This window comes from Panthera pardus, unplaced genomic scaffold, assembly GCF_024362965.1.
Source record: "Panthera pardus isolate Hobbes unplaced genomic scaffold, ASM2436296v1 HiC_scaffold_20, whole genome shotgun sequence".
NCBI classification, from domain to species: Eukaryota; Metazoa; Chordata; class Mammalia; order Carnivora; family Felidae; genus Panthera; species Panthera pardus.
The window spans coordinates 90,154,610-90,167,153 of NW_026526766.1; the positions used below are offsets into that span (position 1 = coordinate 90,154,610).

The 12,544-nt window shown below is 64.8% G+C and overlaps 1 protein-coding gene across 5 annotated transcripts in view; it reads right to left on the reverse strand.

Moving 5' to 3' along the window:
* RALGDS (ral guanine nucleotide dissociation stimulator) overlaps positions 1–12,544 on the reverse strand; it is a 30,418-nt gene that overhangs the window by 5,677 nt on the left and 12,197 nt on the right. For 2 of the 5 annotated variants that reach the window (XM_053908492.1, XM_053908490.1), the window contains exons 2-13: positions 8,456–8,566; positions 6,838–7,031; positions 6,281–6,376; positions 5,207–5,400; positions 4,644–4,975; positions 3,706–3,921; positions 3,276–3,379; positions 2,726–2,810; positions 1,682–1,750; positions 1,248–1,334; positions 653–685; positions 163–284 (exon numbers count right to left, since the gene is read on the reverse strand). In XM_053908492.1, coding sequence (XP_053764467.1) covers positions 163–284; positions 653–685; positions 1,248–1,334; positions 1,682–1,750; positions 2,726–2,810; positions 3,276–3,379; positions 3,706–3,921; positions 4,644–4,975; positions 5,207–5,400; positions 6,281–6,376; positions 6,838–7,031; positions 8,456–8,566 — 1,643 coding nt within the window. Of the gene's footprint in view, positions 1–162; positions 285–652; positions 686–1,247; positions 1,335–1,681; positions 1,751–2,725; positions 2,811–3,275; positions 3,380–3,705; positions 3,922–4,643; positions 4,976–5,206; positions 5,401–6,280; positions 6,380–6,837; positions 7,032–8,455; positions 8,567–12,544 lie in introns of all 5 variants that reach the window. The other 3 variants (XM_053908491.1, XM_053908489.1, XM_053908493.1) reach the window with 2 other exon arrangements.

The window sequence follows — 12,544 nt, forward strand, 5'->3', positions numbered from 1 at the left end:
GGCGAGCAGGAGGCACACTCGGGTCTCCCTCCCAGAACCTGCCTGGCAGTGGGGGTCCAGACGCCCAGCCGCCACCAGGCAACGGAGCCCGGTCCTGAGCAAGATCCCACACCGCAGCCCGCCCGCCCCTGCCGTGCCCCACCCGCACCCAGCCAGCCGCACCTCTCCGTCTCGCTGAGTCGCTCCATGGCCCGGAACCAGGCCCCAAAGTGCTCCTCGGGTGTGATGCTGTAATTGTTGCAGGCCGACTGGAGCAGCTTGATCTGGGCGATCACTTCGAATTCCTGGGGCCCAGAGGGAAGGACGGGACAGCGGTGGGATGGATGCGGTGCTGGGTGTGGCCCCGGGGGGGCTGCCGGGGAGGTCGTGGGTGGGGGTGCTGGGCGGGGCAGGGGCCCAGGGTCTCTGTGTCCTCTCCTACTCTCTACTCCCGCCCAGGGCCACTCTGTTCTAACAAAACAGCCCCTCCCAGGAAGCTGTCCTTGATTCTGGCCTCCTGTACCCCCCTCCAGTGGGAGAGGTCCCCCCTCCTCTGTGTATCCAACTCTCCCCACAAATATAACAGGAAGCAGGATGCAGCTGAGGCAGGTCTCCGATTTCCACTCCCCCCCCCCCGCCCCCCCGCCAACACGTACGGACGGCAGCCGCTCACCTTCCTCCGCTTCTCGAAGTTGATCAGTCTCCCCTGGAAGGCAGACAGCCAGGGAGCATCAGAAGGCGTCCCCTTGCCCATGACCACCCCTCAACCCCTCTCAGGCTGCACTACCGACAGCATACACCAGGGGGCGGGGTGGACGAACACACACACACACACACACACACACACACACACACACCCCTGGGCCTGGGGAGGGGGTGGTCCTAGGATCTAGAGGGTGGTGGGCAGAGGGACAGAGCTTCAACCAACTACTGGCCCAGCCCTCTGAGGACAAAAGGATTGAGGCGTCAGGCAGGAAGGCCCAGCTTGGAGGCCGGGCCTCTCTCCTCCTGTGGTTGCTGCCCAAGGGAGGGCCGTGGGCAGCTGGGCCAGACCCTGGGCAGCTCTAAGCCTCAGCGGCTGGGCACCTAGCTCTGTTTACTCACTGGTGAGCTGGGCAGGAGCCCAGGCACGTGGGGGTGGCTGGGGGCCCTCAGACGAGGTGTGCCCAGCGCTTGAGAGCTCAGGGCTCGGTGAGGGGCGCTTTTCCCTAGGGCTCCAGGACCCCGGCCCCACTCCCGCCTGGCCCCGGCCCCCGGGGCTCACTCACATACAGATAGTCCTTCATCGCGGTGTCCAGCATCACCAGGTCTGTGAGGAAGGTGCCCAGGTAGGGAACGGTGCCCTGGATGACACCCTGTGACGTTGGGGTAGGGCTGATGAGCAACGACCGAGGCCTCCCCCAGCCTCCCACTCGGAGCAGCCCGGGGACCTTTAGCGGTCTCCCCCAGACTCCCTCCCAGTGCCCACAGACCCCAACCTCGCCGAGGTTCTGTGGTCCCTGGACCCTGCCCACCCCTAAGCCCACCGAGCCCAGCTGCCATCGGCACCCTCGAGACCCCCTGCTGGTCAGGGCACAGCCCTGTCAGGGCCCAGAGGAGCGCAGGTCACTGCAGCGGCAGGGGGGGAAGGGCTGGGGGCGACCCCTCCTCTCCTGCCTCGGGCCGGCCCCCCCTCACCTCTCTCGGCCTCGAGTGCACTCACCGTCTCCTTTGGCCGCTTCTGGGCTCTCTTGGGGTTCATCTCCAGGGTGGCAAACTTGGAGGTGCCCTCCTGCCAGGGTTGAGGACAGGATCAGTGAGACCCTCCTCTCGTCCGCTCTTTCCCCTCCAGCAGACCTGACCTTGGTACTTGGTCACTGGTCCGAACACTCTGCTGCCACCAGTGGGGTGCCCTGGCGCTCCCGGGGTGTGGGAACGTGGGGCCAGTGGCCTGGCCTCCCCAAGCCTGTTTCCTGGTCTGGAAAGTGCAGGTGAGCAAGACACCCACCTCCGGGAGGTCTCCAAGGACTCAGCAGCCCGTGCCCTCTCCGAGGTGGGGGCCCTGCACAGAACTCTCCCACACTCCTCTTCTCCTGGTATCTCACTGCCTCCTCGTGAGTCGTGAGACTAGAGGGACCCCAGGCTCATCCTTCCTCCGCTCCCCCGCTAAGGAAACTGAGGCCCCGAGAGGGGTAGTGACCTGCCCAAGGTCCCAGAGGGACTCAGAGGTGAGTGGGCTGGAGATCTGTTCCTGCTAACTGGTCATCCGGCTAATTTGAGGCCCTGCAGTGACAGCCTGCAGGATGTCTGGGATCCATTTGTGGCGCCTGCCCCGGGGCGGGGTGAGGAGTCCCCCAGGGCTCCCAGAGCTGCCTCCCAGGACTGCTCATTTGGACCCAAGGTCGAGCAGCCCCTTCGGGACTTAGCCTCTGGCACCCCCTGCGGTACCTTGTCCTCAGGGAGCCAGGGTGTGCCCACCCTGAGCTGCAGCGCCGACGGAAGGAGCCTCCCACCCCGGACCCCAGCCGCCCAGCAGCCTGGAGGAAGCAGGAGACCTGCCGATCCAGCCACCCCCCCGCTCCCCGCCTCGTGAACACCTCAGCTGCTCCCACACCATTCCATTACCGGGGCCTCCTGTCCCCCAAACTACCCCACACCGGCCCATGCACCAAAAAGATCCCACTCTCCCCAAAGTCCCGCCCAGACAGGACTGGAACTCTTCAAAGAAACGTCCACCGAGAACCTCCCTCCTCTGCCCAGACTTTACCTTGATGAGCAGCTCTCTGCTCAGTGAGTAGTTGTTCTCATCCGAGAAAATCTCCGACAGCTTCTGGAAGATGCGGAAACTGTCCCTGGGTGGGGGAAGGGAGGAGAACCATGGGAATGGCAGGGAGGGGTATGAGTGCCCATCCATTTAGGACCCAAGGACCCAACCGCCCAGACGGGTGGTTTTCACCCAGGGTTCTGCTGGGCCCAGGGCGCTCTGTGGGCTGGGGGAGGCGAGCTCCACGTGTGTGGCTCTGTTTGGATCGGTTTGGATTTCAAGGGGACAGAGTGGTGTGGCTGGCAAGGAAACACAGGGAAATCTCCAGTGTGGCTCTGTCTAGTGCTTGACAGATAGGGAAACTGAGTCCCAGGGCAGAGGTGCTGGCCTAAGGCCAACGGACACTTGGAGGGGTGCCCCTCAGCCAGCAGGCCGGCCTCAGGATTTGCTGCTTCCTGGCAGGTCCCAGGCTCACTGAGGGGACAATGCTCAGTCGCTTGGGGGGGTCCCGGGTCCCTCCAGGTGGAGCTCCTGCAGAGAGAGGTCTCCCCACCTGGAAACTTCTTCCCACGTCTTCTTCAGCCTGTGGATGGAGTTGCTCTGCAGGGCCGACAGGATGGCGTAGAGAGACGAGAAGTTCTTGAGGACACGGCACTCCTGGCGGAGGAACAGAAGGGCCGTGGGGTGCGGGTGCAGTCCCCTGAGCTCTGACCTTCCATCCTGGGTGGCACAGATTCCCAGGGAGCCCCAACGAGCACCTGGGCCCCCGTCCGTGACACTCCCAGGGAGGAGGCTCTGAGCTCAACACGAGGGAGGACGTTAAGCGGGCAGTGAGCATCGAGGCAGTGGGATGTGTGAATCAAGGCCAGCGAGCCGCTGGGAAGGGAGGGCTGGGGTCTCTGCAGGGCCGTGGACCGCAGACCACAGCCCTGAGGGCAGATGAAGGCGAGAAAGGGGTTCCCCAGGGCCCCTCCAAGGCATACCCTGGCCACCTCGATCCAGTGCTCCACCACCCTGGCCCTGTCCCGGGCCGTCACAGTCCGGTCCCCCAGGCAGGTGGTGATGACGCAGTTGGCCACACTGTTGAACTGGGTGACCGTGGCGCGGACAGTGGGAGCCAGGTGTTCCTTGCCCTTCTTGTCCCGCTGGGACCAGATGGAGCCCAGGCAGTGGTAGGGCACCACCTTCTTGAACAGCTCCTGGGGGATCAGGGGGAGCGTCACCTAGCACTGCCACGGCCCAGCTCCGCGTCCCCGGTCTCCCTAGTCCCAGGCAGGGTCCCCGGTCAGGGCTGGAGCTCAGGGAAAGCTGAGGATGTGGCTCGAGGCTCGCGGGCCCGGGGTGGGGGCCGTGCCTCTGGGCTCTGTTCTCTGCCGACCGTGGGCGCCCAGCGCACGAGTGACCCGGATGACACACGGGCAGCGAAGAGCGTCTGGCATTTTCAGACGCCCACCCTCACTCACTGCAAGCACCAGAAGCTGGCTCACAGCTGCGCACACCAGGCGGCACCTTCGGCTCCCCCATCGTGGCTCAGGTCCCCCCACCCTGTCCAGATGCACGCTCACCGCGGGCGCTCCACCCACAGGCTTTGTCTGCCATAAACTCCAGGACGTGGCCGGTGCCTCGTAGGTGCCGAGGCCTCCCGAGCACATGGTGGGGTGACCCACGGAGCTGGACGTACCACGGTGAGCTCCACCCCCCCACCGAATGGGCCAGGCTCCGCCCAGCCTTCTACAGCCCCGTCTCGTTTAATCCACCGTCACTGCGCACAGGGATGGGGTGGGGAGGGTCCCAACTCTGCATCCACAGTCCAGAGACCACGCAGGAACGGAGCTGGGATATGCCGGGGAATGGCAGGGAATGGACCAGAGGCTGGAGGAAAGTGCTCCCCTGCCCCGCCCGGCTGAGAAAAACTGCTCACCGCATCCATCAGTGTGAACTGCTCTGCCACCAGGTCGGGAGGGAAGGCCAAGAGGTGAGGCTTCTCATTCAGGCCATCTTCTGCAGCCACAGGTGACGGCCAGGGAGGCTCGGGCACCGGAGCTGCCTCTAGGTCTACAGTTTGCGATAGAGCTGGCTCTAGTTCCGGAGCTGGGGCTGGAGCCGGTTCCGGAGCCGGTTCCGGAGCCGGCTCTAGCTCTGGTTCTGGAGCCGGTGTTGGAGCTGGCTCTAGCTCTGGTTCTGACTCAGGTGCCAAAGCCGGCTCTAGTTCCGGAGCTGGTTTTAGAAGTGGCGCTGGAGCTGGCGACAGAGCTACAGGAGAGAAGTTTCCAGGTGTCTTTGCAGAGACAGAACCCACCCCAGAGCCTCCCCGAGAAGCCGCGGCCAGGAACCCACACCGGGACCTCTGCCCCCCTGCGGTCCCCCGCCGGGGCTCTCAGTCTCTGCTCCTGGCCCCACATCAGCCCCCGGGGGCTCCTCCCTGGGTGGCCCAGCACCGCCCCGGCCCCGTGCACCCCCATCCTCACCCCCCAGCCTTCTCACCCTCGGGCTCGGCCTCCGTGAGCTCTGCGTGCTCCAGCTGGGCCAGTAGAAGCTGGGCACGGCGCTCTAGGTCAGAACCAGGCATGTTGAGCTGCACATAGGCCACCAGCTGCTTGAGGCAGGGAAAGTCTGGGGGCTGACAGAAGTCCTCCGAGTACTGGTCCAGCCAGGTGCCCAGAATGGAGGAGATGGCACTGGAGGGAGGGGGGGCAGGCAGCAGAGTCAGCGGCCCGGCCTTTCCTTCCGCACGGCCCCCTGCGGGTCCTCCATCCAGAGGCCAGGCCCACCTGAGCACCGTCCCCCCCCCACCGCCACTGGCCGTCCAGGCAGGGGCAGGTCCGGTCAGGAGGCGGGGGCCTGGCCGTCCCCACGGGAGGGAGCCCTCCATCGACGGTGTGGGCACCCCTGCCTTCCTCAGGGAGGCCTGCCCCTCCCCTCTGTCTGTCCGGGGGCCTCCTGGCTACGGCGTAAACTCCAGGACGGCGGAGGGCTGCCGTGTCTGCCCTGTCCCTGCCCTGGCCGCACGCAGTAGGTGCTGCGTAAGTGTGTGAGGAGGAGGGAACAGGCCCCGTCCTCCCGCCCAGCCTGCGTGGGCTCTCATGGCCCCTCGTCCCCAGCTCCTGCACCCATGGCTGCCGTACTGCCTTCGAGGCTCCTGGGGGTCTCCTCTCCCCACAGACACTATTCTCAGAAACACTATTCTCAGTCCAGGCAGCTGGACTCAGGGGACTGACGTGTGAGGTCGATGGCTGAGCAGGTGGCCCCCCACGCCTCCGTCCTGGGACCCCGGGTCGGGGCCGGGCAGGAAGGGCTGGGGTGGGCTGTGGGGGGGACCCACTCTCTCAGGGGCCAACCTCAGCCCCCGGCCTCTCTTCTGCTCCCCAGGGCCCAGGACCCCAGCCACGGCTGTCTGACTCCTTTCCTCCTGCAGGAGAGGCCCCCACCCCTCGGCCCTCCAGCAGGAATCACAGCTCGTGTGGGAGCCACGGCTCTGCCCGGCGCCCCCCGCCCCCCGCCCCAGATGTCCCCCACCTTGGAGACGGGGTCCTCCCATCAGCTCCCAAGTCCGCTCACTTTTTCAGTTGGTCCTGGGGTCCGCCGTCCTCGTCAGAATAAGGAAGGATGCATCCGTATCTAGAGGAGGCCGTGAGGGCATCACATCTACCGTACCTGCTATGATGTCTAGGGTTACTGGCTGACTTCTGGACGAGAACGGAAGCCCAGGAGGGTAGAGTCTGGTCTGGGGTATGCGAAACGTCTAGAAGGGGCTCCGTGCCCCACTTGTTGAGTGAACGAAGCCCAGCCAGCACCTTACAGACATCCGAGGGGGGTCGGGGACCCCCTCCCTGGCCACCCCCAGGATGGGTCCCCCCGTATGGAATCGAGGGCGAGAGCAGCTTCGCCCCAGGCACGGGACACCCAGGCCGGAGGCAGAGAGGAAGCACGGCAGCCCCAGGCAACCCCCTCCACGGGCCGGGCACAGGGTGGGGGACCTGTCCCAACAGTGGGACACAGACCCCATGTGGGGTGGTCCTCCTGACACCCAGGGTTCCCACGAGACACCTGAGGCTCAAAAAGGGTGCCAGGAGGGGGCGGGGAAGCCGCTGTGCTGCGCGGAGGGCCGTGCTCACCTTTTGAACAGCAGGTCCAGCACCTGCTGGGTGGTGGTGAAGGCTCGGTACGTGCACAGGAAGATGGTGACGTAGGAGAGGTCGCTGCCCTGGAAGGCGGGCACCAGGTGCTCCACCAGCTTCTCCAGCGTGCCGGCCTTCACCGTCCTCACCTTGCAGGTCTCATACAGGTTCAGGGCTGACTCATTTTCACACTGGGGGTGGGACACAGGGGCTCCGATGAACTCCCAAGAGCTCAGTGACATGTGGCAAGGGCGCAGACATGCGTGCCCCCAGCAGAAAAAGGTTCTCAGCTTAAGAAGTGGAATCGGAAGGGGCGCCAGGGTGGCTCAGTCGGTTAGGCATCCGACTTCAGCTCAAGTCACGATCTCGCAGTCCGCGGGTTCGAGCCCCGCGTCGGGCTCCGTGCTGACAGCTCAGAGCCTGGAGCCTGCTTCCGATTCTGTCTCCCTCTTTCTGCCCAATGCCCCCCACTGCCGTTCGCACTCTGCCTCTCTCTCTCTCTCTCTCTCAAAAATAAAATAAAGCATTGGGAAAAAAAAGTGGAATTGGAGATGGGGAGGGCTAAAAAATACTAACCCAACACTTTCCGGCCATTCTGTTAGGGGAACTTAAAACGACCGCCCCTCCTTGTATTAGGAGCATCACTCCCGTGAGCCCTGGCAAAACCTGCCCATTCTAGAGACGATAACACAGAGGCTTATTCTGGGGTGAGAAGAGATACGGCATGTTCAGTGCAGCCCCGGGGAAAGCTGTGGGAAGGAATCAAGACCAGGTCCTAGAGCATGAAAGGGTGAATCACCATGACGACCGGGCCTCCCCTTTGGAATATTGTGCTGCTGAGTCCGGCCCTACCTCTGACCTGGAGGGGTCACAGGGCTGTGCCCCAGGAGACCGCAAGTTATATAGTAGCCTCAGCCTCCGCCCCTTTTGGGTCAACTAGCCCTTCTAAGCGAGGTGATGCGGAAGCGGAAGGGCTTGAGGGTCTGCAAGGGCGGGCTCACGGCCCCTGACACAACCGGGGGTAGGAATTAAAACGAGAAAAACCGGGGCAACGTACAAAATCACTTGCAGCCTAACGTGAAGTAAAAAAAAGCAGGGAAGTGCCTTTGTTGTGTTTTTCGAAAAGGGTCTTTTTGGGGGGGCTCCTGGGTGGCTCTGTCAGTTGAGCATCCGACTTTGACTCAGGTCATGATCTCATGGTTTGTGGGTTCGAGCCCCGCATCGGGCTCTGTGCTGACAGCTCAGAGTCTGGAGCCTGCTTCCGATTCTCTGTCTCCTTCTCTCTCTGCCCCTCCCCCCCGCACAAGTGCGTGTGCGCTCTCTCTCTCTCTCATAAATAAACATTAAAAATATTTTTTTTTAAATATAAATGTTTTACCAAAGAGTGTCTTTTCTCACATTCATCAAATACGTGCAGAGGGATGCTCCCGGCCGAGCCCAGGACCAGAAAGTGGGGGGGGGGGGGGGGGGGGGCACGAAGGCCCATGATCCTCTGGGAGGGGGCGCTGTGGGGCCCTCAGGCAGGAAGGCCCTGGGAGGGAACCCAACAGAGTCGCCGAGCGGGGTGCCTCTGCAGGGTCCCGGGGCGGTGGAGGCCCCCCGTGCCCACACTCACCCCGAGCCAGCGTTGGCCCTTGTTGGCGCCGTGGTGTGCCTGCACTTTCCGCAGGGAGATGGAATGGATGACCCCGTTGACCAGCTCCTCGCCGATCTCCTGCGTGCAGCTCTGGGGAGACAATGCCCGGCCACCAGGCAGGGGCGTCAGGGGCTGCCTCATGAACCTCCGGTCTGCAGCTGAGGCCCGGTGTCCACACAGATCCCCAGGCCAGGACTAAATGGGCCGACGGCTCGAGGGCTCTCAGGAGTAGTATCGGGGCAGGTGGACACCACCCCCAGCCTCGCCCCCTTCCTACTCCACCAGCCACAAGCTGGGTACGAGCGAGACAAGTCCCCAGGCTCCCAAACCCCCAGCCACCTGCTCGTGCCACCCGGAAGGTGCCTCCCCCACGGTCTGGGGCCCCAGGCCCTCGTCATGTCTCCCCAGCTCATCATCATGCCCCCCCACCCCCCCCACCCCTCGGCTGACCCAGCAGCTCCTACGGACCCAGCCCCGGAGTCAGCATCACGGGTCTGGGGCAGGTGCTGGGCATCCCCGAAGGCCACATCCGATGCCACTTCCTTCCCTTTCTGCTCATTCAAGCCCGGGTGCTTTCTTGGGTAACAGAGGAGTTCCCCTTCCCTGTCCGTCATCACGTGCGTGGGGACGGGGTGAAAATGATGACGGTGCAGGCATCTGGGCAGAGGACTAGGCTTTCACGGGACTCAAAATCACAGGGCTGTAGAAAGGGGGATCATCTGGCTGCTCCCTGGACCAGGACCAGAGAGGAAATGCCCTGGTTTTAGGGGGCAGCCACCCCTTCCATGGAACAGGCTGGTCTGGGGGGCCGTGACCATCAAGACCTGGCTAAGGCCACTCAGTCGCATCAGCCCGGGCCTCACAGCCCCGTCTCCCACCTGCCCCTGTCCAGGGAAGGGCGAGCCCGCAGTGGGAAGGGGGACCTCTGAGAGTTGAGGGAGGAGCTGGGAGGTGCCAGCTGGCAGAGGGCCACGCTGCCGGTCCTCACCCGCAGCTGGGAGTGTGGGTCACTGCCCTGACCCGAGGTGGGCTGCAGCTGACAGAAGACCCAGGCGAAAGTGCCCTCCCTGAAGCCCTTGGCCTAAGCTGGTCCCCACTGCGCCTCCGGGGGCAGCGATGGGGCGCCTGGGCCTCTCGCCTCCTGCCCACCCTTGAGGGCCCTGGGGGGGCTGCCTTCGGGAAGACCACTTCCTTTGGCCTGTGGCCGCCCTCCCACACTGGGCACCATGCCAACGGGGAAGCCACTGCGATCACATTCTCTCCAGAGAGAGAGAGCCAGCCGACTTCTGGGAAGCCAGGGGGAACCACAGGCGGAGGTCACCCCAACCCCGAGCGGCACCTCCCACGCCCACGCCCGTCAAATAGCCGGGACACGTGGAGGTCCGGCCTTTCCACTGAGGAAGGGAGATTCCTGAGGCAGAAAAGCTGAGCCATAGGCTCACTTTCCCTTTCCCTGCCTGGAAGAGGCCTCAGAGAAGACAGGCTTCGGGGACCAGCTGTCCCCCTGCTGGACTGGGGACCCACCACCCAGGCACGTTCTCAGGGGTCAGAATGCTTCCTGCAAAGGCCGAGGCTCGAGTGGAAGCACCTGCCCTTCTCCAGGGTTTCTGAGCCACACTTGGCCCAGCTGGGAACCAGTCCGTGTCCAAAACACCCAGGTTGGTGGCAGCGATTTGGAGGTCCCCATGCAGGACCCACCCGCCAGAGGGCACCGCACTTGAACTCCACATAGCACCTGGCTCCCAGCGGGGCTCCGTCAAGGCCGGCCCTGGCAGGGGCCTCGGCCAGGCAGTCGCGCCCCCCCCCCCCCCCCCCCCCCCCCCGCCCCTTCCCGCAGGGCCAGAGAGCAGGCCCTGCACTCAGCCACCCGCCTCGCTGGCAGAGCAGCTGGCCTGCGTGTCACATGGTTCCTGAGCCCCTCCCCCACCCCCTGGGGCCCCCTTCTGAAGCCAGTGGGGGGTGGGGGGCAGGGCTGACGCCGAGAGGGACAGACAGGGAGTTGCTACCCTGTCACACAGACGCGGGGCTGCTCCGGCCCCTTCACGCAGCAGCCGCCACAGACACAAAACCAGATGCTCAGAGCAATGCCGAGTGCAGGCGCCATTGAAACCATCTACCAAGAGACAGATGACCAGGTTCTCAGGCAAACTGCCCCGGAGCCTGGGCAGAAACTGGCAGACGGGGGGGGGGGGGGGCATTTGTTTCCGGCTCCTACTCCTTTGCAGGGACAGAGAAGGAAAGCAGCCAAGCGTGGCATCTGCCCCCCGCCCCCGACCCTCTAGGGCAGGAAAGGCAGGGCCCTGGCACCTGTGGGTGACCCTGGGCCACCCTGTTGGCAGTGTGCACAGCATGCGGGCCCGGGAGCAGGCAGCCCGAGAGGGCAGGTCTGTGGCGAGGGGTTGGGGGGCTCCTGGGGGAGAATGGGAGCCGCCCAGCAAACAGCAGATGTCCTGAGGGGAGGCTTCTGTAGGGAAAAGAATGCCACAGGGATGGCTGTGTCCTTGGGGGGGCCAGTGTCCCCGGGTCCCCGAGACCCAGTTGGCAGCCATGCCCCACACACTGCCTGACCTTCCACGGCTTGGCTCAAGTGGGGGGGGGGGGAGGGTACCCCCAGGCCCCGGTAAGCGGAGGCTGGAAGCATGGCACCTCTGTGCCTCACCCTCTGCTGTCCCTCTGAGTACAGCTCAGAGCCCCAGGGACAAGGAGAAATGGCCTGGGTGGCATCTGGTCGTGTGTCACCTGATCAGCCTTCTTAGGGTGACAGGCCAGCAGGATGCCTGTCCCCAGATGACTGCAGGCCAGGCCCCATTCGCTCAAAGGAGAAAAATGGGGTCGCCCGCCCCACCTCCTTTGGGATGGACCTGAGGGGACCTACTGGTCTTTCCCCAGCCCTGCCATCTGTCCCACAAGGCGGCCGGGGCCCACACACCTGGAGACATCACGGCACCTTCATTCCAATCGCCCCTCTGCCCTCCTTGGGTATACATTTCCCGTGGAAGCCACAATGAGGGGCCATAAGGGGCCTCCAGACCCACAGGGGCCTCCACCTCGGACTGGATCCTCCTAAGAGACCTGGTTGAGGGTTGGGGCGGACAAAGAAGGGCCCGAGCTTGTACCACAGTGTCCTCCTGTCTTCTCTTCAGGCTACACATGGAGACCCAGTCACACTCAGGCAGGGTGGCGGCCACTGCCCAGGGCCACTGACTCACAGAGGTTACCCCAGGCCCTCACTGGACACTGACCGGCACCCTGCAGCCCTGGGCACAGGAGGCAACCACCAGACCCCAGGGCACTGCCTCTCGTGAAAGGCTCTGACTTCCAGCTCTGCTGAGCCTCTCTGGCCCTGGCCTCAGTGAGCTCATCTGTGAAATGGGAAAAAGAGCAGCAGCTCCCTACAGGGCAAGAGTGGGTGTTAAGAAAATGTACGCAGCATGCCCAGCTCGGCGCCTGGCCCGTGAAAGCTCCCCAGAAGCAGGGACAGGTGGCGCCCAGGAAGGGGGACAGGTGGCGCCCCAGAAGCGGGGACAGGTGGCGCCCCGGAAGCGGGGACAGGTGGCGTCCAGGAAGCGGGGACAGGTGGCGCCCAGGAAGGGGGACAGGTGGCGCCCCGGAAGCGGGGACAGGTGGCGCCCAGGAAGGGGAGACAGGTGGCGCCCCGGAAGCGGGGACAGGTGGCGCCCCGGAAGGGGGGGGACAGGTGGCGCCCCAGAAGGGGGGGGGACAGGTGGCGCCCCGGAAGCGGGGACAGGTGGCGCCCCGGAAGCGGGGACAGGTGGCGCCCAGGAAGGGGGGACAGGTGGCGTCCAGGAAGCGGGGACAGGTGGCGCCCAGGAAGGGGGGACAGGTGGCGCCCCGGAAGCGGGGACAGGTGGCGCCCCGGAAGCGGGGACAGGAGGCGCCCAGGAAGGGGGGACAGGTGGCGCCCCGGAAGCGGGGACAGGTGGCACCCAGGAAGGGGGGACAGGTGGCGCCCAGGAAAGCGGGACAGGTGGCGCCCAGGAAGGGGGGACAGGTGGCGCCCAGGAAGGGGGGACAGGTGGAGCCCAGGAAGGGGGGACAGGTGGCGCC